Genomic DNA, 21,501 nt, shown 5'->3' with positions numbered 1-21,501 from the left:
AGGTGAGCCACCAGAGTGGGGGCTAGGGCCTTAAGACGCTATCCCAATAGAGGCACAATCGGCAGGTCCAAAGACAGCAGGGAGAAGGCTGAAGGAGCAGTGGTGGAGTTTCCCCCCGACCCACTTCAAAGCCAGTGAAACAGTCTCCGGGGGGACCGAGATCCAGGCAGGTGAAGCTGGAGCCCTGAGTGATAATTCATTTCTCCCTCTTCAGGAGTTATTAAGTGCAAAGCTGGAGGGGTCAGACCAGGAGTAGGTTGTTCGTGCCAAGGGGTGGAGCAGCAGGAAGCCATAGATATCACAGAAATGGCATGGCATCTTCGCTGGAGATGGCAGCTCTCTTGATCCCTCGTCAGCTAGCATGGGTCTGGGAATGAGCAGACCAGAGACTTGATTGCGGGTGAGGAGAGGCCCGCAGATGGTGTCAAAGCAGGGTTTAATGAAGGGGGAGACAGAGGCCCTTCTGGAGGTTGTGCAGATGCAGACATGGGAATACACACAACAATGATATTGGCAGCAATAAGGGAGACATAGACTGCTCCAGAGCACCAGATTAATGAGGTGGCCCAAGATGTGGGTCTGTTGAGGGCAGACCACCGCATATAGGGTGAAGGAGACTGAATCCACACTCACCAATCTGCAGCCAATAATAGCAATGGTTGAGGCATTGGAAAAGTCGGTGGCAGCCCGAGACAGCTGACTGGATAATGTTGAGGAACAATTGCCCCGTAACAATATGTGGCTGGTTGAACTCCCGGAATAGGCAGATGGTCCCCGCATGGAGCTGTTCCTTGAGGACTGGCCCTCCTCGGTGGTACTAGAGAGGAAAGTCTGCAAATGCTTTTCTGTAGAGCAGGCACCCATGGTCGCACTCAAGCACCTGGCGGGCCACCGTGGGCAACAGTGGCCCTTTTGCTGAATTTCAGGGGCCGGGAACGCACCCTGCAGGTGGCACAGAAGTATGGGCCATGGCCTCTGGAGGGGGGAGTGTGACCATATATCCTTATTACACATCAGCAGTACAGAAACAATGGGAGCCCTTTTTACGGGTCGAAAAGCACCTCAGTCGTCTTAACATTCAATATGCCTTTTTTCTGCCTACAAAACTCATAATCGTTGAGCCTTCCAGTTCTTCATAGTGGCTGCGTAGGCTTGGGCTTGGCTGGTGGTACCCAATGCCTGATAGGGGCGAGGGGTCTGTGTGGGAGTTGGTGCAAGATTCCTCTGGCTCTGTAGGGCGTGGTGACGCCCCTCATTGGCCCCTACAAAAAAATGGCAAAATATGAAAGGGTGACAGCAGTGGCTGCCATATAATAGAATCAGATCATATAGTTGGCTAACCTGTGCAAGTCCTTGGCAGTGGACTCGAAGGACTCTGAGAGAGGAGCATATTCTGAGAGCATCTCAAATGTTGTGCCGTTGCCTACCAGTGTTATACCGTTGACTGTAGACAAGATAATTTTACAGAGGCCCTCACATTCAACCTGATTGGAGACAGTAAGTCTTTCTGTGGGGTGGAGGGAGTCCAGAGGTGTGGTACATGGAGGATCCTTTCCAAATTCCACGGGTCAACCCAGGCCAAGACTTGCCTTTCAATATTGTGGTGTATGTTACATGTTAACATGGTTGGGATGGCAGGTGCCTCAGCAGTTGGGGAAGCAGGTAGTTTTAAGCCTGCAATACAAGAGTGAGGGAGGGGACAGCATGACATCCACAGGGAATGTCACAGTCTACAGGGATTTAGTGGAGAGGGGCAATTCAGGAAGACACGTAATGGCTGATCCACAGACACAGCTACTTGGTAAGGGGCTGTTCCTGAAAGTTTGGTCATAGAATGTTAATGGCCTAGGGAGCAAGCTGAAATGAGGACTCGTAAACAAACATCTGGCTATGCCTGACCCAAGTGTAATTTTGTTTCAAGAAACACACTTGCTAAGTAATCTCTGCAAATTTTTCAGCTGGGGTCTCTGTAGACTTCTAGCCCATGCCGGCTTCTCCACGGGATCAAGGGAAGTAGATGCATTGTTGCGAAAGCTGCTGACCTTGCAGGTGACAAAAATATGGATACTATGTAGGTGCTATGTGGCAGGTATTGGCTACCAGAATGGAATGGGGTTGGCAGTCTCCTCCTGGTGCCTATCAGCAGGACTGCAAAGGTAAGGGTTGATAAGACTCGAAGAATGGATAATCAGTGCCCCAGATGCCCTGTAATTGGTGGGGAGTGACTATAACCTGACTCAAAAGGGAGATATTGACGGAATGGCTAGTTCTTAGAGCCCCTGAAATGAGGAAACTGACTGGGAGACTTCTTTCAGGAGACCAGTATAGCCGACTTATGGAGGGCCCATAATCCCAAAAGATGACAGTACTTCTATGCCACAAAGACCATGTGGTCAAGGTCTAGTTTGGACTGTCTGCTGGTGCCACACCACTTAGTAGCAGATTGTGAGAAAATAGAGTAACTGCCAAGAGGGATCTCAGACCATTCCCAGGTGTGATGACACTCTAGACGAAAGTACCCAGACCTGAGAGGGGGTGGAGATGAGGCTCCTCGGAGTTGACAAGTAAGAACATGCGTGATATGATAAGGCAGTACACTGAACATTATTTTAAGTACAATGTAGGGTCGTTGAGTTCCAGCTTGACAATTTGGTAGGCATACAGAGCAGTATTGAGGGGGAACCCGATGGACCACACCACAGGGAAAAAGGAGAAAGGGAGAAATTATGCAGGAAACTGGAGGATGAGTTGGTGCAGGGAGAGGTGGAGTATGTGTCCCACCCTACGAGGGAAAGGGCCCTGAGTCTTTGAGGGGAGAATATTGGAGCCTGGACCAACAGGAGGCGAGGCAGCTCTTAAGAAACAAAGAGACGAGGCTGTCCTAAATGGGCATTAAAGATGGAAAGGTGCTGGCTTGCTTGCCCGAAAAGGAGGAGGGCCAAAGATGGGTCCACAGAGTGTTTGCTACAGATGGTGGGGCCCTTCTGGAGACCCCAGATGAAACAGCATAGGCCTTCACAGATCACCTGAGGGGAATGTACCGCTTAACACTTGAGGGGTCTGAGCCTAGTCTGGCAGAATTTGTTAGAGACCTTCTGGTTTCCCAACTCCAGGGGGGGACAAGCAAAGCCCTGGAGGTGGAAGTGATGGAGGAAGAAATCTCTGAAGCGCTGGCCCAGTGCAGGAGCCAAAAGGCCACAGGCTCAAATGGGTTCTTGCCAGAGTTCATCAAGTGTCTGAAATCTCATAAAGCATTCCCCATGAAAGCAATGTTTGTCAATGCACTGTGGTAGGGAAGTAAATTCAAGGATTTGAGGCAGGCCAATGTTGTCCTTATCCACAAGATAAAGGAAGCAGAAGGAGAACTGTGCCTCCAATATGCCTATTTTCATACTGAATAGATAAACTAAGATCCTTGCCAGGGTGCTTGCAGCTAGGCTCATGAAGGCGATAAACACACTAGCAGCCTCCGACCACTCAGGCTTTATGCTTTATGGGCGACCAGAAATAATCTGCAACACCTTTTCGGCTGTGTGGCCAAGAGTGACTGGATTGGTGAGCCAGCAATTCTGCTGTCACTGGACACCAAAATCCATTTGATTCCATGCAATGGCCATACCTGATGCAGTCCTGTGGAAATTGGCTTTGGACCATTGTTTCTGATATAGATAGGGCTGCTCTACAGGGAACCACTGGCCCCGGTTTGCATCAGTTGGACACAGTTGAGGGAATTTAGACTCAGCAAGGGCGCCAGGCAGGGATACCCTCTATCACTACTTTTGTTCACTCTTGCGATCGAGTCTTTGATGACTTGGATCCGTGGGATGTACTACTCGGTGGCTTAAAATGGGTCTCAGCCTGGGATGATGGGATATTGTTTTACGCAAATGATATCTTACTATTTCTGGCTGATCTAGAATGCTCTATCCACTGTATCCTGCATATCCTTGAGGTGTTAGGGGCATGCACCAGGATCCATATCAACTGGAGCAATCTATAGCTTTTCTTGACAGACTAGACTCCACCTAAGGAGGGTAGTGTAGCCCCTTGAGATCAGAAAGGATGGGCTTCAGATACCTGAGCATATATGTCATCACACGACCTGACACCCTCTTTTGGGAACATTTGGAGCGTATCTTGCGTGATAAAGGGATGGTGTTCCACTTGAGAAGGCCACTGACTTCGGAATTAGGCTGTGTATCCCTCTACAAAATGATTTTAAAAGGAGAGAAAGAGAATATATATATTTTACTTATTCTATTTATTTACTTTTGTTCTGGAATGCACAATTCAGGGTCCTAGAAAGATTATTCAGAGACGTTGAGGGGACAACCCGTCAGTTGATTTGGGATGGTGGCCCTACAAGGATTGCTTTATCCATACTGAGCCAGCAGCCTCCCAAACCTGAAGCTATACTACTGTGCAGTCTAAATGCAGGCAATAAACTATTGGGCTTTTGTGATGCAGCAAGAACCCTCAGTTTACTCAGATAGGAGGGCAATGGAACCTGAGGGATACTATGGGTGGCTATGTAGAGCAGTTAGATGGAACTCACTGCTAGGCCCTACGGCACAGCCAGTTAGGATATGGAGGGAGGAAACAAAGGCAATAGGCTGGAAGGGTCGAGTAACACTGGATACCCCGTTTCGGGACTTGGATCTGTTAGAGCACCTGAAAAGTGTGGAGGGACATAGGATTTGAGATTGCCTGGTAATATCCAAAGTGGGGATGTCTAGAAGGAAGGGGAGATAGTTACTTTCCCTGAACTACAGGCACAAATTGAATTGACAGGGGAGACATTACCTTCAATACCAACAGGTGAAGCATATCTTATAAGCATGTGGTGTTGCCTCCCTCTTGACACACAGCCTGCCCCCTCTTGATGCCCTATGTAGTAAGAGGAAAATTGGCTTGGGGAGGCTGGAGGATGATGACTGGGAGGAAGCCAGAAGGTAGCCCCAGGAGATGGCTATATGAGCTGGCTTTAGGCCTTTTCAGTTGTAATTCATAGGGCATATTTCACAAGAACCCTCATCTACCAGATGGGATGGGTGGACAGCAACCGCTGTTAACTGAGATGTGGGCAGAAAGGAACACTGATCCACACCCTTTAGGAATGTCCAGATATACAGGGTTACTGGGAAAAGGCGAGGGACAGGACCACTCAGGATCTGGATTGCACTATCAATCTAACCCCTTAAATGGCAATGTTGGGTATCTAGAGGACGCAGACATTAAATAGATACAAGCTCCTTTTCAGTAATGTGGTGCTAATGATGGGCAGGTGGGATATAGGCTTAAGACTGCCCTATTATGACTGATTTCGGAATTCTGCCTGAAATAGGGTGGAATTCCGACACCAGTCGTGCTGGCGGTTGACGGTGAAGAGGGGGTTCCACTGCCGACACCACCACGCCAAAAGGATGCTGCACGCCGTATAACGACTTGTAATATGATGTGGCGGTGTCCTGATAGCAGGGTGCTGCTGGTGGTCGAAGCAACGGGACCCGTCCCCTCCCAGACCACCTCCTCGACGGACGAGGTAAGTGGACTGTCCGACAGGGGAGGTGTGTGTGTGTGCACATGTGTGAGTGAATGTCTTGAATGCGTGGGGAGGGGTGGGTGTTTGTGGGTGAGGGTCTGCATGTGTGAATGATTGTGGGTGGGGTGAGGGGTGTGTGTAAGTGTTTGGGGATGGGGGTGTGTGTGTAAGTGGATTGGGGAGGGAGTGTGTGAGTGTTTGTGGATGGAGAGGGGTGTGAGAGCGTGAGTGCATGTGTGCGGGTGTGAGCGACCGAGTGCATGAGTGTGATTGAGCAGATGGAAGAGGTGAGTGCGGGTATGCGTGTGCATGTGTATGTAAGTGGACGGGGATGGGTTGCATGTTTGTGTGAGTGGACGGGGAGGAGGGTGCATGTTTGTGTGAGTGAACTGGGAGAGCAGGTGCGTATGTGTCAGTGGACAGGGACAGCGGGTGAGTCGTGTATGCAGTGCAGAGGGGATGTGAAGGTATGCATTGGAGGGGGGAGTAAATGAGTGCGAGTGTGGTGTTTGTATGTTAGTGTGAATGGGGGTGTAAGACGCAAGTGTGTGGGTGAGTGTGGATGTGTTTGTGTGTGGGGTAATGTGGGTGCATGTGTGTGAGTATGTGGACATGTGTGCTGGAGTATCCCGACGACAGGAATGCAGATTCCTGTTGCTAGGATACAAGAAAGACTGCCAGCTTTTTCTGGTGGTGCGACCCCCAGAAAAATGCTGGCGGTTTTCCACTTCATAATACTGATAGTGGTATTACGGCATTCGCTGGGACGGAAGTGCTCACCTCCAGCCTGGTGGAAAAGCGGAAGGACGGGCGGACTATCAGCGGTTTGGCTTAGGCCAAACCGCCAGACTCGTAAGTTGGTAGTCTTCACCGCCCATCAGCGGTAAGACTGCCACGGCGAGTCAGACTCGTAATTAGGGCCAACATTTGGTACTGAGAAGGAGCAAAAGTCCCCACAGTGAAAGAATGGTCATCCAATATGGATTGGTGCAGGAGGGCGGAGTAGCTGGTGTACCAAGCCACATGGTGCCTGTATAAGTATGAAAAAGGTATAGGCCCCATGGACAGGGTTCCGATGTGGTCTCAGAAGGAAAGGAGGCATAAAGGGGGACACAAGAGGGCTTAGTGGACAATGTGATGAAGGTGGAGAGAGTTTCAATCTGATGTTGGTGTCATATGATTTAGAACTGAAGCAGATCGTTGTGAAATGATAGTGGTGGCGGAGGGGATGGGAGTACGGGCTGTAATGTCATTGCTTTCCAGTGTTATGTTGTTATGGAACTAATAAAGAGATTTAACAAAAAATAAATAAATCCATTAAAACATGGCCTGCAGCTTGCTCAAATTCATGCAGTCTTCCATTCCTTACAAAACAGTTACACATTGCGTCTTTACAAGTTCAAAACTTCCCAATTTGCAAACATAGTCTATTTTTTTTAGCTTTCTGATTTACTAGTGAGGCCTACTTTTATTGTGGTGCCCGGGCCTATTTTCAGTCCCATACCACCCTGGTCACACCTACTAATCCCTTATTAAGCCTGTTGTGACAGCGCTTATGTCTAGATTACTAAGTGTTACCAATTCTTTAAAATGTGCATAGAGTTGGCTTTGACTACGATAAGTAGTATTTCTGTCTCTCCTCATGCTGTTGTCTAAGTGGTGCATCATTCCACCTTCTATTGAGTGGTTGCAATGTAGTATATGAGCAACTGTTTTACATCTCAAAACTGCACTAATTCACCAGTCATTACATCCTTTTTCTTATGGATGCACCGTTTGAAGATTTTTTCTCACTGCAGCAGGCCTTTTTATTATTGTAGTACATTCAATATGCAGGCCAGACCTTCTGGCTGCCTATGCTTATTAAAGATTTTAAAAGCAATACACTATATCTCCTGTGTCAGATGCAGTCCTAGCCATTGTCACCTCCACTTTCATCCTTTTCTGCAGCCTGGATCTCCCTGGATCATTAAGGCCTGCCTCGCCTAAAAGGCCACCTGGAAAATTCTCAGTGTCCCAAAATTTGCCATTCTTTCCCACAGAGCGATCTACTGGGGGTACGCTACTCAGGTCTGAAATGGTTAAGTACTACTGATGTGCAGGAAGACAGTTTGAGCTGGTCCCATCACTTTACTAATAGGCATATGCTAGATAGAGGGGGTGACAATGAGCAAAAAAGGAAAGGCTTCAAAAACTGCTGGCTCCAACTTTAATAAGATTGGTTCCTGGAGTAGCACAAAACAGGCCTGCCTGAAACGAGAGAGGAACAATATTAGGAGCAATTCATCCCGTTCTAGGCAATTTGAGGCCCAGGACCTGCCCTGTGTCTTTGCCTTCTCCACTGGACTACTGTCCATGATGGTGGCAGCATACTGTGTTTTGAATATATAGTGCGAGCAGACCTTTTTTCCTGTTTTAGTATTAGTGGATCTATTGACCCTGCTCCTGTTCAGCTCCACTGTGAGGCAAAACTAAGAACCTTTATGCTGACATTTTGTTCCAATGTTGACTGCATGTATATGCAAAGAATGCTTCACGTGTATGGTAGCAGGACGTTGTGTTGTGTGACTCTGAGTACTTAGGCAAGTAGGATTTAATTTGGTTTCCCCTTATTTACCTGTGCACAAGAAAGAAGGTGAAGATAGCTGTCCAAGATATTGGAAGTTGTATTGCCTGTATTCCTTTGGGTGGGGGGAGGGGGCAAAGAATGAAGAAAGGGCTACCTTTAAAAACTCCATAAGGACATTGTTAACAGTGAACTCCTAATTCGTTCTTCCTGAGCACTGCAGGGTGTAGAGGTGTGCAACAGCAGTTTCTGGTAAAATAAAGTTTCTAGGCCGGGTTTATCTCTGATTGCAGTTTCAGGAAGGCTGATGACTACCAGGCGGAGAAAACCACACTCCATTGTGCCTCTGGTTTAGATACTCCTGCTTGGAGCCAGTTCCATTGCTATCTGCTGTTAGAACCATCACCTTGCACAAAGGCTGTGGTGGAGAGCAGCCTGAAAATGATATTTGAAAAAGAATCGCCATACAGTTCTGAAGCCAAAGGCAAAGGATTCAAATCCCCTGTCTGGAAAATGTGTATAAAATTGGGATCAAAATCACCCAGCTTTGTTAGAGTCCCATGTTCTTCTTAAACAAGGAAGGGGGTGCGCCACAGAGTACCCAAAGAGCCACCATGTAACCAGGGCTTGTGTCTGCCTTCCAGCCAGTCTCTTTCAGGTGAGGGGACATCACCTGAAGTTGCAACTTTCCTCTAGAGGATCTGAGGATCTGCTAAAGAAGCCAAGAAACCTGCCTGCTGAGGGACAGAAAGTGTGTGCTTGGCCTTGCAGTGCGAAAGACTCTCCAGTAGTAGCATATTCCCAGCATGAGGAGCACCCAGATGAAATTACAAAATGTAGGAGAACAATCCAAGATTGACCTGTTCTGAGAGACGATACCCTGATGTCTGTGCAATTCCTGACCTACAGGTTCCAATATTGTGCCAAAGCGGTTTTGTTCTGTGTAAACCAGCAGCTTGCAGCAGGTCTGGGAGACCAGTGCTGCTGTTGACAATGAGAAGAAGAAAGCCACATCATTCAGGAAGTGGAGAGCCGTGATCACCTGGACCCAAAGACACCACTGTTAAATCCCTGAATGCAGCCGACCTGCTGCAGAAGTCGGTGTTGCCTCACACCCCGCATCCAAGCCTTTCTATGAACCTAGTCCCAAGTAATGCTCCTGCCATGGCCTCTGCAAACAAAGTTGACCATGTACGGGTGTGAATGCAACCCACATCCTCTGCACAGACTGGTCTGGCATTAACAGCTAACAAGTACACTGCAGGGCTTAGCCTCCATTGGGGATGAGAGAATAAGGTGTGCAGATGAATCTGCCCAACCCACTTGAGACTTTTGTTGCAGAAAGAACAATAATAAAATTGAAGTAAGTTGCATATCGAGGACTTTTGAGCCTTTGGCACCTGAGCCTAATCTTACTTAACTCAGTAGGGGGTTTGGGACATTAATAGTGGAATCATGACCATAGTGGGAAGAGAACAATTAGCCTGAAGGAGAAGCGTGCAGCACCTCATACTTATGATGTACCACATTACAGCCCTGTGTCTCGTACCCATTGGATTTTGTGGAATTTAGTTCTGATGTAATATTAAAGTACTTTATTTTTTGCATAAAAGATAACAACTGGGCTGGCAATTGTTATTGTTTTTGTTGGCTTGACGTTTGGAAGTGAGGTGCAGAAACGGTTTTCCTTGGCACAGTTTGCTGAAGCAAATAAAGCTAGACCTCGGGACACCTGTGGGAAGTGGCTTTAACCATCTTATGTGGGGTCCAGCAGCACCTGTCAGCCTGTGCCCCCTCCAAATCAGGTCTGATAATAGCATTTGGACTTGCACCACTATTCTTGTTGTATTACAACTACCCCCCAAGGGTCTATACTGGCTCCTGTCAACAAAAACCTCTACATGGAGACGCTTGGTGCTCAAATCCTAGATCACTGCAACAAGATTCGCCAGTATGGTGTTGATGCACAACTTGAAAGTCTCACCTCCTTCACAACTCCAATGTCTTAAGCCCTGCCTGCGCATGATCCAGACCTGGATGTCTTCCACCTACCTTAAGCTGAACCAAGACGGAGTTTGTGTTATTCTTTTTGCTTCTGATGTATGCTGTCTTTTTTTTGGCGCATTGCAGTTCTTGAATTGCGGTCACCAATCGTTCATTCTAGATCCTGTTTGCTCTACTTGGTCTGCTCCGACAAATAAAACCAAGGACATCAACTTAACTTTTAGCCTCCATTTCCAAATTGTTCTATAAAATTAACAATTTCGTTTTTATGGATATATCCTTAATAATCTACTAATAATATTTAATTATCTAAAATGTTACTGGCACCTGCCCATAGAACACAGGCTAGGAAGCTCTGTCATAGAGACTATTTTTTTGTGAGGGTTTAGTCAGGGTTCCTGACCTCTTCAGCACAGTGAATCATAATGTGCTGATAGACCATTCCAGTTCCAGAGGACCCTAGCACATTACTAGATGGTAGTAGCAGTATGTACGTATTCCCTTGTGTGGGTGTAGTCAAAAAGCACACAGTGACCAAGAGATCTCGTCAATCGAAGTTTATACAGAAAGAGAATAGCCTGTGCCACTAAAATTGAGCATGGATTTTAAAGTGATCTCCGATGAAAGTAATATCATTAAGACCACTCAACCCATTTCCTGAGTGTTCAATTTTCAACAATGTAGACCATACTCATTGCACAGGATTTTAGAATTTTACAAAGGGATTCAACATAACAAGCCAGATCTCTGAAAAAAGAGTTCATCTACACTGTATAGTACGCCTATGAACGGTTGCAGAGTTAGTACTTTTTGGTATTATCAAACATTACAAATAGTTCCCCTTTATTAGTGGGCCAGGTGCAGGTTTGCAGTACAACCGGGAAAGTCGTGTGACATGTTTCACAGGCTCCATTTGGCCGATTCAGAATTGTATATATTATACAATTGCACCCCGAAAAATGCAGTGCAATGTGCTATTGAAATGTTTCTTCTTGAGGTTTGTTTTTATAGCAATGTTTCTCTTTCTTCCCCTACCCCACTCTTTTACCGCCCCCCTCTATTTAGAATTGTTACCTTTTACTTGCTGTGGTCCTGTTTTCAGTGCTGGACAGGAAATGGTTCTTAGGCAACTTCCTAAACTATGTATGTTTGGTGCTATCCATTCCTTCATAATATGGTGACCTTTCAACTTGATAATACACTCGCTGTTATTGTTGTTTTTCCATTCATTCTGCTTCTGGATTTGACTTAATTATTTTTTTCCCATAGGCTATAAAGTAGCAATAAAAATGGTTCCTATAGGATTTTAGGGGAATTTTAGATGAATAGTCAATGGTGCTAAATTAAACGAATGGGCAATGGGCTTTAATAGCTGTTGCAACTAAGAACGGCTTGTAGCTGTAAAGAAAGAGCCTCATTCCAAATGAGGAGCTTTAGAAATGAAGAAGTTGCTGCCTTTTGGATTAGTATCGAATCTAATGCTCTTCACCATCTTATCTTGTTTTATGGACCGGGTGTTAAGGTGGTCTAAATGCCCTTTGGCGTGCTTGTGCCTTGGCATTGTGAGCAAAGGCTTGTAACTGAATGCTTTCAAATGTCCCAGAAGAAAGTCTTGTTTCAAATTATTTTTTATTTTGTTTTAAAAGATTGTCCCTACCTTGGTGTGTGATCACTTTCAGAGCCTATAATGTCGATATGCTTGCTACTCTATATATAATTACATTAAAACACAAATTTATGTACACTTTTCTTTTACCATTTCCACCATTGCTTCAGATGAGTTTGGAACCCCTTGCCGATATTCTTCTCTGAGGGGCCTTGTAAAAGGTTCTTCAGGCAAATGATCTCTGGACTAGTTCAGTTGTAAATAGTTTCCTGTATCAGGGGGAGGTTGTCTCTGAACTCTGAAGAGGGGATACAGGGAGTTCCAAACACCCATCATGATTCTGCCTATTGCGTGGGAGTTGCAAGATCAGCTGAAAGGATGCAGATTGAATGTTCTTAGTAGGAATATACTGGGGAGTCAACTTTTGTAATTGTGACGGTCATTTGGTTTAGTAGTAATACAGAACACCTTGAATTTGACCCTAGAATCCAGTGGGAGCCTAGGGAATTCTTTCAGAGCTGGGATTATGTGGTCATGCCTTTGTAGGGTGAGGTGTACCCCTGTAGCCTTATTCTGGAGCCTCTGAAGTCTTTCCGTAACATTCTTTTATGAGCCTGTGTAAATCACATTACTGTATTCTAGTCACCTCGTGAAAAGACACCTTATTAGATCAATCTGATAGAAGACTTGCGGAAAATGACAAATTTACTGAAGCCTGGAGAGTTGCCAGTTAAAACTCTTAGCCATGATACTAATTTGACAGACAATGAGAGAGGTGAATAGGAGAGGATCCAACATAATTTTATCTTTCTGAGAGGTGGATGGAACAGGCAATGTAAATGGAAGAGATGCACTGTCTGACCCTCCTTGGGAGAGGTTTTTGTTTTTTACCTAATTTAGTCACAGAAGCTTTCTCTCATCCAGTGATAGATCCTGCCCAAACATTTGTTGCTAGTGAATTGGTTTCTTAAGCCATTTCGAATTTAATGTAGACATGGTTATCAGCCTACAGCTAGAAAATGACAATCAACACACCCACTGCTTGGGGCTCGGAACTCTGTTTACTCAGATGTGATCATTACTATGGCACAGCTGAACACTCAAAAGATGACATCACATAGGAGAAGAGGAAGGCATCTGGAAAGATTGATTTTTTTGGGCACATATCAATACTGTAAGAGAGAGATGCTGACAACCCTGGTATCAGGCATGTTGAAGGAGGCATGGTGGCAACAGTGTGGTAGAAACAGGATTAATGGCAAAATGGGTGAAACTGTGAAGTCTAATTCAGCCACAGCATTCAGAAGTGACATGTTTGTCTCCTTCCACCCAGAATCATGCTTGCCTAGCAGTCAGCGGCTCAGAAATGAACCAATGTGCCTGCATACTCCTCTTCTGTTCATCTAAATAAGTATGATGATTATTGGGAAGGATTTCTATGAGAATGCTGCTTTTGAATCAAGAAGATGCAGACGGAGTTGTAACAGGCTAATGTAGTAGCAGGTAATCAGAAGCTGCTGTGCTCGTAGCCTGTGCAATCTATGATCAATAGAATAAAGTGAACAAACTCATGTTATTAGAAATGATGGTGAACAGATGGGTGTGGCTGCTCTGCTGTTACCTAGTAACAGTAGTTCAAACTAACATACTTAATTTCCCTTTCAAGTTTGTGTACTTACCCCAGGACAGACAAGCTCCCAACGCAGTGTTATGTTTAGGCTGCTATAGGCTGCCACCTGAACCTCTATACTCTCTGCCAATCATGTTCTCGAGTGCACTAAAGCCCTGGGAAGAAATCAGAGCCAGGATGTTTGCAATATCCACAGTGTTTGCAGTTGAACCAACTGCATGCCAGACAGTGCAGGGCAGGTAATAAGAAGTAAGAATAGCCCTGTACAGGACTATTTGCCTCAGCTGAAATACGCAAAACAGACAGCTCACTGCCAGTTATCAAAGATGCATCAAGGCCAGTGGAGGGGTTATGTCTCTTTTGTTCCTCACTGACTGGAGGAAGACCACGCATAACCCCTGAGATTAGTCAGTGATTTAAGCTGTCTGTCTTGTCTGTTTGTCTATCCTTCCCTCTCTAATTTCTGATGGAGGACATACAGCATCTGTAATTGAGGGCTATAGAACTGAGCACACTTGCAGAAACTAAATACTGCATTTCTCTGTTTGTTTTTTATGCGGGAGGACAGGATTATGGTTCACTGATCAACTATTTTATGCCTTCTGCTCTGAGGAGCCCTTCAGGACTGAGGTCAAGTCTCAATCCATGTGCTCTCTACTTTATTGACTTTATAGTGCCTGTTGTGAAAGCAGAAGGTTCCTCTCACCCAGAGGTCAGTCTCAACATTCTAGGGGTAACTCCCCCAGTGAGTGATAGGGAAGTAATAAGGGGTGGCAATAAGGGCCTCCAACAGACAGTGAAAGATTTCTTGCCTTAGTGTAGGCTTAATGTGTGAGAGGTGAGTGTAGGCTCAGAAAATCTCTGGGGCAAGAGAATAAAACAGGGGTAGTCAATGCAATACACAGTTTTATAACACTGTATATTTATATTTGCACTTCTTTATTCCCTGTACCACGGGAAAGGAGGTTTAGGGTAGGTCTGGCAATTGTAACTATGTACAGTATCTTATCTGGTGACGTTTCACCCCATCCTTCTCTGCTGTGCAGATCAACACAACACCCTAGATCTTTTGCCGTACAGCTGTGGTCTCTTATAATAGGTTTTGGTGTCCCGGATGACCAAGCAAGTTGTAGGAATTGAGGTTTCTGCTTTGGAAGATGAAACAAGGGATAGGTTGCACTGAAGTTGCTGATGATGATGTTGCAGCAGCCTAAGTCTTAACTCTTAGAGACATATTAGTCTAAGGTGGATGTTTAAGAGCATGGGATGGAAATATATTCACAATGGCAACAACAGGATGGATTCAGAACAATGCAGTTTGGATCCTAAAAACTGGCAGTATTACAGAAATGTGGAGGAAATGCAACACAGACTTCTGAGAGGTGGTGACTTTCCAAGCAACGGTCTCTGTGAAAATACCTCTGAGGATAAATGGCATACCCCCTGTGGGAGAGATAGCCATGGATTTCCTCTGGGCTCTCCCCAGCGGAATGTAAACGTAAGGCTCTTACAGTATCAGGAGTATCTGTGTCTACATTCAGTCCTTATGTGCTGAGTAGCCCTCACAATAGCACATGATGATGCCAGCAGGATTTGGGCCTCTCAGGTGACAGGAGCTGAGTGGCAATCATCCAATGCAATCCTATAGAGTTAATTTCCATCATAGCACCCTATTGGCTCTGACAGCATGTGGATGCTTTCTGAGGATCAGTACAGGAATACAGCTTAACCCGAATTCTTGATGTACAGTCTGAGCCACTTCAGCCCTGGACTGACAAAGACGACTGCCGATGATGATAAGCAGTACCTGAGGAAGGTGAATAACAAACAAAAATGCTACCTATGCCCATCTCAAAGACTCATCCCCTCCTTAAGGTTATTGTTCTAAATCTGTTGTTCTTAAGCTTTTGACTTCTGATGACCACCAATAAATCATAATTGTAGCCCATGAGCCCCCAGTGAGTCATTACTGGAATCTGAAGACCTTGGCTTAAGCACTGTTGATGATTTGAACCACAAAACAGTGCACAAAATACAGAAACAAACGTTTATCAAATAAATACACAAATGATAAAAAATTGTAATCAAGTCACAAACAAATATACAAAATCAAAGTTTACATTTTAGTAGGAAGGTTGACGCTTTTCTTAACTCAATTGAGACCTCTTGTTGTCCATAATATATTCTGTTTGATGCACTTGCACTGCTCCCGCAAATCAATCTGAGGATACAAACTTAATTTTTTAGCCTCCATTTTCAAACTCCTGTAAATCTATATAACGTTTTAAACTCTTCATTTGAACATGTTTCTTCTTTATTTATACACTTTATTAATCTGTTAATATTTAATTTTCTAAGCAGTCGTGGTCTTCCTGAGTAGGCTTTGCAGACCCCCAGGGATCCCCAGACAACAGATTAAGAACCACTGTTCTAGATTGCTCTGAGACATCAGGATGCCACCTGACACTGGGAGCCAATCAGAAGGAGCTGCATTGCCCCTTTTTCTAGTCCATGTGTCGTTCAGTGAGCATACTTTGGATCCGATTCTTCTCACCTAATGGGCTTGTCTAGTGGATGACTGGGAACCCCTCTCCTGTTCTTCTCTGGCCAACCGAGCACAGCAGGTAATGATTAAAGGCTCCTTCTCCTGCAGGTTGTGCTCCAGGACTTCAGTCTTTGCCTCAACCTTTTTAATCTTTACCTTAATCATCTTGGTGACCTGCAGATGAATTTGCCTTTTCATACACAAACAAACTAATGACATTTGTATCTGAATGTTGCCTCAGTAGCTGAATTCTCACACCTCACCATGCCCCTAAAAAAATTCACTCCTTGGTGTTACAACGCAACACCATCTAAAGCTCACCTCATAGAAAATTGCCCTCTCCCCTTCTGATCTCTCTGTCTGATCACTACTATATCCCCATGCCATTCTGCAATCCACGTGGTCGTCATTGCTGAATCCACCAAGTCTCTCTGGATCTTACAGCAGAAGGTTCACCACCATATAAATAATATGGCCAAAACACACAACTTCAACTGAGGCTTCTAAGATGTACAAAATAATACATACCTAACCATGATTTTCAGATGGTGGTACAAGCTTCAGTTTCATCGAGTTTGGATTATGGGACTTTTGACCTTAACAGAATACCTAAGGTTAATCTTTCCTCTTCAACGCTGTCCTGCACGATGTGTCTTGTTGTTCCCACCACATGCTGCTAGTCCACATCGGAATTTCGATGCTGTGTTGAAAAAGAAGAGAAATGCTCTTTGATCGAAAATCAGTTCTCATCCACGACCTTACTCTCTTTGATAATGAGTTTATTCCACGATTACTACTTTTGATTCCATGTCTATTCTCTATCCAAAAGTTTTATTTTCATTAATATACAGTGTTCTTATAAGTGTGCCATGTAAATATCTGAAATTAAAGAGTATACCTCCGTAAATCTGCTTTATTGTGTATTAAACCTTGTATAACCCACTGGCCTCTGGAAAAAGTGTCTTAATCCTCCCTAGAGGCTAGTTCTCACTACAGTAAAATAAATACATATTTCACCATTCTAATCTCGTCCTACTAACGGCTCTAAGCAGTGCAAAGTAAAATGAAAAACCATAGTGAGCTATGCTCAGAGTATTAGATGATGTTTGACGTAAGATAATGTGCTGCACATATGATGGTGGCCCTGATATTATTCAGTAGTAAAATTGTTTGTGGTGTTAGTTGTAGACTGGTCTAACTGGAGGTATTTTTGCTTTTTCCTTTGTAGAATATAACACCATGGGTAGGGTTACGGAAGATCAACATCTCCTACTGGGGCTGGGAGGACATGTCTCCTTTTACCAATACATCGCTGCAGTGGCTGCCAGAAGAACCAAATGACTCTGGATTTTGTGCCTACCTGGAGCGACCAGAGGTGGCCGGTCTGAAAGCTAACCCCTGCACTGCCATGGCAGATGGACTTGTTTGTGAGAAGCCTGTTGGTGAGTAACCCTCATCTTTGTAACAATTAAAATGAAATACTTAAGTGTTGCTGTAGTCATTTTGTCAAGATAAAACTATGGCTATCACTGTTTTACTGTTGTCCTGAGTGTCCACTTTGAACATTGCTAAATAATTGAGTGACATTGTGTAATAGAAAAAAACATTTATTTTGATGCTTTGCATCACAACTAACTCCTTATTGAAGAAAAAGAGGTGCAGCACTCTGGTGACTTCACTCAAACGGTTTGCACGTTTTTGAAAAACCACCTACGCATATTTGTAAACACAGATTTCAGAGAAACTACTGAAAATATACAATATAATTCACCCATGAAGAGTTTAGATATCACAAGTTTAAAATATGAAAACAGCCCTTCCTTTCAAAAGGTTCATTCACTAATTTTGTTTGAAAAGAATAAGAGATAAACTACTCAGAAAAGAATGAGATTAACTACTCATAGAATTCTGACTTGGTTGAGATTAACAAAAGTCCCATGAAGTAGTCCTGGAAATCTGCACCTGGGCTGAGAAGATGGACTTTGCCACTTTCTTTTAAAGATTTTGAGAAAGCACTTCTCTAGCTCGTATACTCTGATTTCTTTAATTGGGTGTTGAGTGTCTCCATCACTGATAGATTGAGCTTCAGACTCTGCCATCGTGGCCTTCCACCCTAGTTTGATAAAGTCCAGCCATTTGCATGACCCTTTTCTGCCATTGTTGTGAGAGACACCCAGGATATTTCTTGTAAATGCCAGAGTAGCATGAATTCCCCTTGAGATGCTAAATTAACTTTAGCAGTCTAAGTCATCTTTGGTGTACTGAGGACCAGATAGAGGGACTTGGCTGCTAGCTTTGCTCCATTGGGTGGAAGAGAGATTTTAGGACAAAAATGGCTGGAAGCAATCCTGTTTTTGGGCGGGTTTTGGCAAATTATCCTGATTTATATTGTTATATATGAGTAGCATCAGCTAGATGAGTACATTTGGTTACTCATCCTAAAGTAGTACTTGTTCACTTTAAAAGAGGAAGCAGTACATAATCACAAAGGAAATCAAGGTTCATCAAAGACACTTTAAAATATATTCCCCTCAATGTTCTAAAGCTGATGATAGCCTTGTTGAAGATTACTCTGAAGGCATTATATGGTGTCTTCAGGAGATAAAAAGTAAATAGAGGAGAGTTGATCTAGTCTACTGACCACCCATCTAGCAGCATATTGGGAGCTGTCTATCTTTGATAAATGATGAAAAGCTTTCAGCAGAAGGTTGATTTGAAAACCTATATGGCCTATCTAACTTTGAGTGTCAAAGCAAGATGGTTCCACTGGCCAACAGAAGATGGTGCATACAATATTTTCAAACATTACAGGTAGCGCTATATAGACAAATGTTGGTTCTGAATGTTCAAGCCTACTTTCAAGAACTTTTACAGTCACCAAACAATACAGATAACAAGGGGATGATGTTCCATATGTGACAGGCTAAAGGATTAAAACATTGGTAAATGTAGTCACTGTGGTGTCAGTGACAAACAATTGACTATCCTTGTGTGAGGGAGCAGGACAGGGAATATGACTGGATGAGGTGCTGAGTTTTACTCTGGGAAACTCCACAGAGTTAATGAAAAACTTCACGAGATTCCGCCAACAGGCAGAAAATATGCAGCTCTTACTGCTTGTGCTGCAATTTAGTGCCAGTAGTGCGAGCAGTGCTGAAACTCAGTGCGAACTGCACCATGCATTGCGCAAGAGCGTGTGACCATTCGAGATGATTTTGCCACTGCTCGAGTAAAAAAATCTACTTGAGCAGCAACAGATCTACCTGAACGGCACCTTCTGACCACTCACAAACATTGACAACCATCCATGGTAGAAAATCTCTCTAGGGGACATCGAATCTCTCCAGCTTACATATAATTACACCATGCTGCAATTGGCAGAATTGGGCCTGAATTCTGCATTAAAGACTATGGAGAGTGGCCACAATTCTGCCAGTTCCGCATGAGGAACACAACATTCCACCCATGCCTAGCAAGAGAGCATGATACGAAGACCTGGATGCTTCATTTCTGTGTATCCCTTTGAGAAGGACTCTGGGGAAGTTAACACTCTGAAAGGAATTAAAATTAAACTTTTCCTCAAGATGGAGAGGCATGCAGCTGTTTTTAGACTCAGCTGATATCCCTTTACTTCCTGTGGTAGGTAAATTAAGTTTAGCCAATCTATGTGAGGGCATATATGGTCCAGACAATGAAGAGAACGTGGCCTTGGAGTCATTATTTACAAAGCATGTCAAAGTGAAGCTGCCGTTTTATGACATTTTCAAATTATAGCCTTCAACCATCAGGACAATGTATAGAAATTCTAAATTGATGAATTGGCAATGCAGCATGATGCTCTTCAAGAATAAGAATGCTCTTCCATCCCCCCCTAGGCTGTTAATGGCAGGAAGCCGTATGGGATCTTGTCTTGAGGACGTTTGCTTACCACAGGCCATGTAAGAAAACCAGATATGCTATGTGCCCCAGGGTAGGTGTTACCTGCAGTCGGACACCCCCAAATACTATGCCTGGCACTTTAATCGCTTGGTTCGTGCATTGGGTTGGTGACTGCCATTTTGGGCTTCTCTTTGGATGGCTGAGGTGTTTGAGGTTGATGTTTCAGCAGACAAGATATCCATGGTGATGTGCTGGAGCATGTTGTCACAGTTGAGATGTTGGTTCTTTTCCTTTTTCATCTAAATTGTAGTTGGCCGCTTGTTATCTCATATTGGGTGAGGGTGCCTTGGTCTAGCTCTTTTTCTAGGTCCCATGTTGGGCTACACTTGTATTGAGAAGAGCCCTCTAGGCGCTGCCTGGCTCTCAGTCCATGAGAGGTGGTAACTAGACCTCTCACTGCATTATTGTTCTGAGATGTATAATGTTGTCTTACCTGTCTCACATTTCCTCCTTTTTTATTATTTTTATTTTTATGTGAGGGCGAATTAGACATTGGTTTGCAAGGTGGGCATGGGCTTCCTTTGCTGGAGAGACCGTCTCCGGCCATTGAGTACGAGGCAGGAACTTCACCACATTTTCTCAGTTTAATACAAACGTGTCAGTTCTCCTCTTGTGAGACTGGCACAGCCTGGTGGCATAGAGATGCCTTAAGTGCAGCCCTCACATTTACCTTTAACCATCCTTTTTATTCTTTCTTTCTTTATTAGATATGCGCTATCCCTTTTCGTCTTTTTTTCCTCCCCATCCTTTATTCTTCGCTAGCTTCTCAATTAGCAAGGGCTTACCTGTCAGAGTTAAGAGCAGACATGGGCTTTGCCTCCTGATATGTCTGCAGTGATCTTACAAAGAGGCAAGGATATGATGGCAGAGTGAGATTCACAGAGGATCGGCAGAGCCTCGGGAGCAGGTTCTTCATCTAACTGGCCTCAGGCTGACCAGCTTGCTCGCGGCACTCCACACTCCCATTTTTATTTCAGCAGCTGAGATTGCCTGTTGAAAAATGCAGAATTTCTTGTTCTCGTTTTTCCCGGAGGATACAACACCTATGGTAAGAGCCTTGTGGCAATGGCGATAACACAACGCGGGCAGTCTAGTGAGTCATCCGTGAGAATGCTCCCACCTTTTTCATATTTGTCCACCTTTACTTCCATTTGTTTTTAAAGTTTTTGATTATTGAGCCCGTGGGATATTTAATCTGTCCGTCATATCATGGGGGTCATGGCTGCTAGTCTCCAGTGGATGCGTCACTAGTGAGATGCGTGCAGGGCATGGGATGTCTGGAAGTCTAACAGGGCCTGGTACAGGTCCTGCAAGGCTGGTGTAAGGTTGCCCACACATGCAATCATGCTGACAGGTCGGAAGCTCCTCACATGGTACCAGGTAGCAGGGGTAGGATGTTTGAGCGTGTGTACACTTGGCCGCTCTTTAACAGTCATCAGATGTGTACATGGTGCATCGTTGTAGTAATCATAGGGGAGTCTGGTTTTCTAGTGGGCTATCATTTTGAGTGTTGTTACTGTAGTAGTAGCATGAGGTTTCTCCTACCTGCTCCTCCTTTATCAACCGAAGCCCATCTGAATGATAGATTATCTTTTCATGGTAAAATCGCACTGCTTAAGTTTTCTTTGTTCAGGCTAAATGGAGTGGATCCCAAACGGCGGCCCCGGAA

At 44.5% G+C, this 21,501-nt stretch overlaps 1 protein-coding gene across 2 annotated transcripts in view; it reads left to right on the top strand.

The window, feature by feature from the left end:
* Nucleotides 1–21,501, top strand: part of ATRNL1 (attractin like 1) — a 2,088,076-nt gene that overhangs the window by 726,793 nt on the left and 1,339,782 nt on the right. For both annotated transcript variants that reach the window (XM_069239275.1, XM_069239274.1), the window contains exon 16: nt 17,122–17,335. In XM_069239275.1, coding sequence (XP_069095376.1) covers nt 17,122–17,335 — 214 coding nt within the window. The remainder of the gene's footprint in view (nt 1–17,121; nt 17,336–21,501) is intronic.

Source organism: Pleurodeles waltl, chromosome 6 (assembly GCF_031143425.1).
Source record: "Pleurodeles waltl isolate 20211129_DDA chromosome 6, aPleWal1.hap1.20221129, whole genome shotgun sequence".
Lineage (NCBI taxonomy): Eukaryota > Metazoa > Chordata > Amphibia > Caudata > Salamandridae > Pleurodeles > Pleurodeles waltl.
The sequence above is the reverse complement of the archived record's forward strand: the minus strand, read 5'-3'. Positions and strand labels throughout refer to the sequence as shown.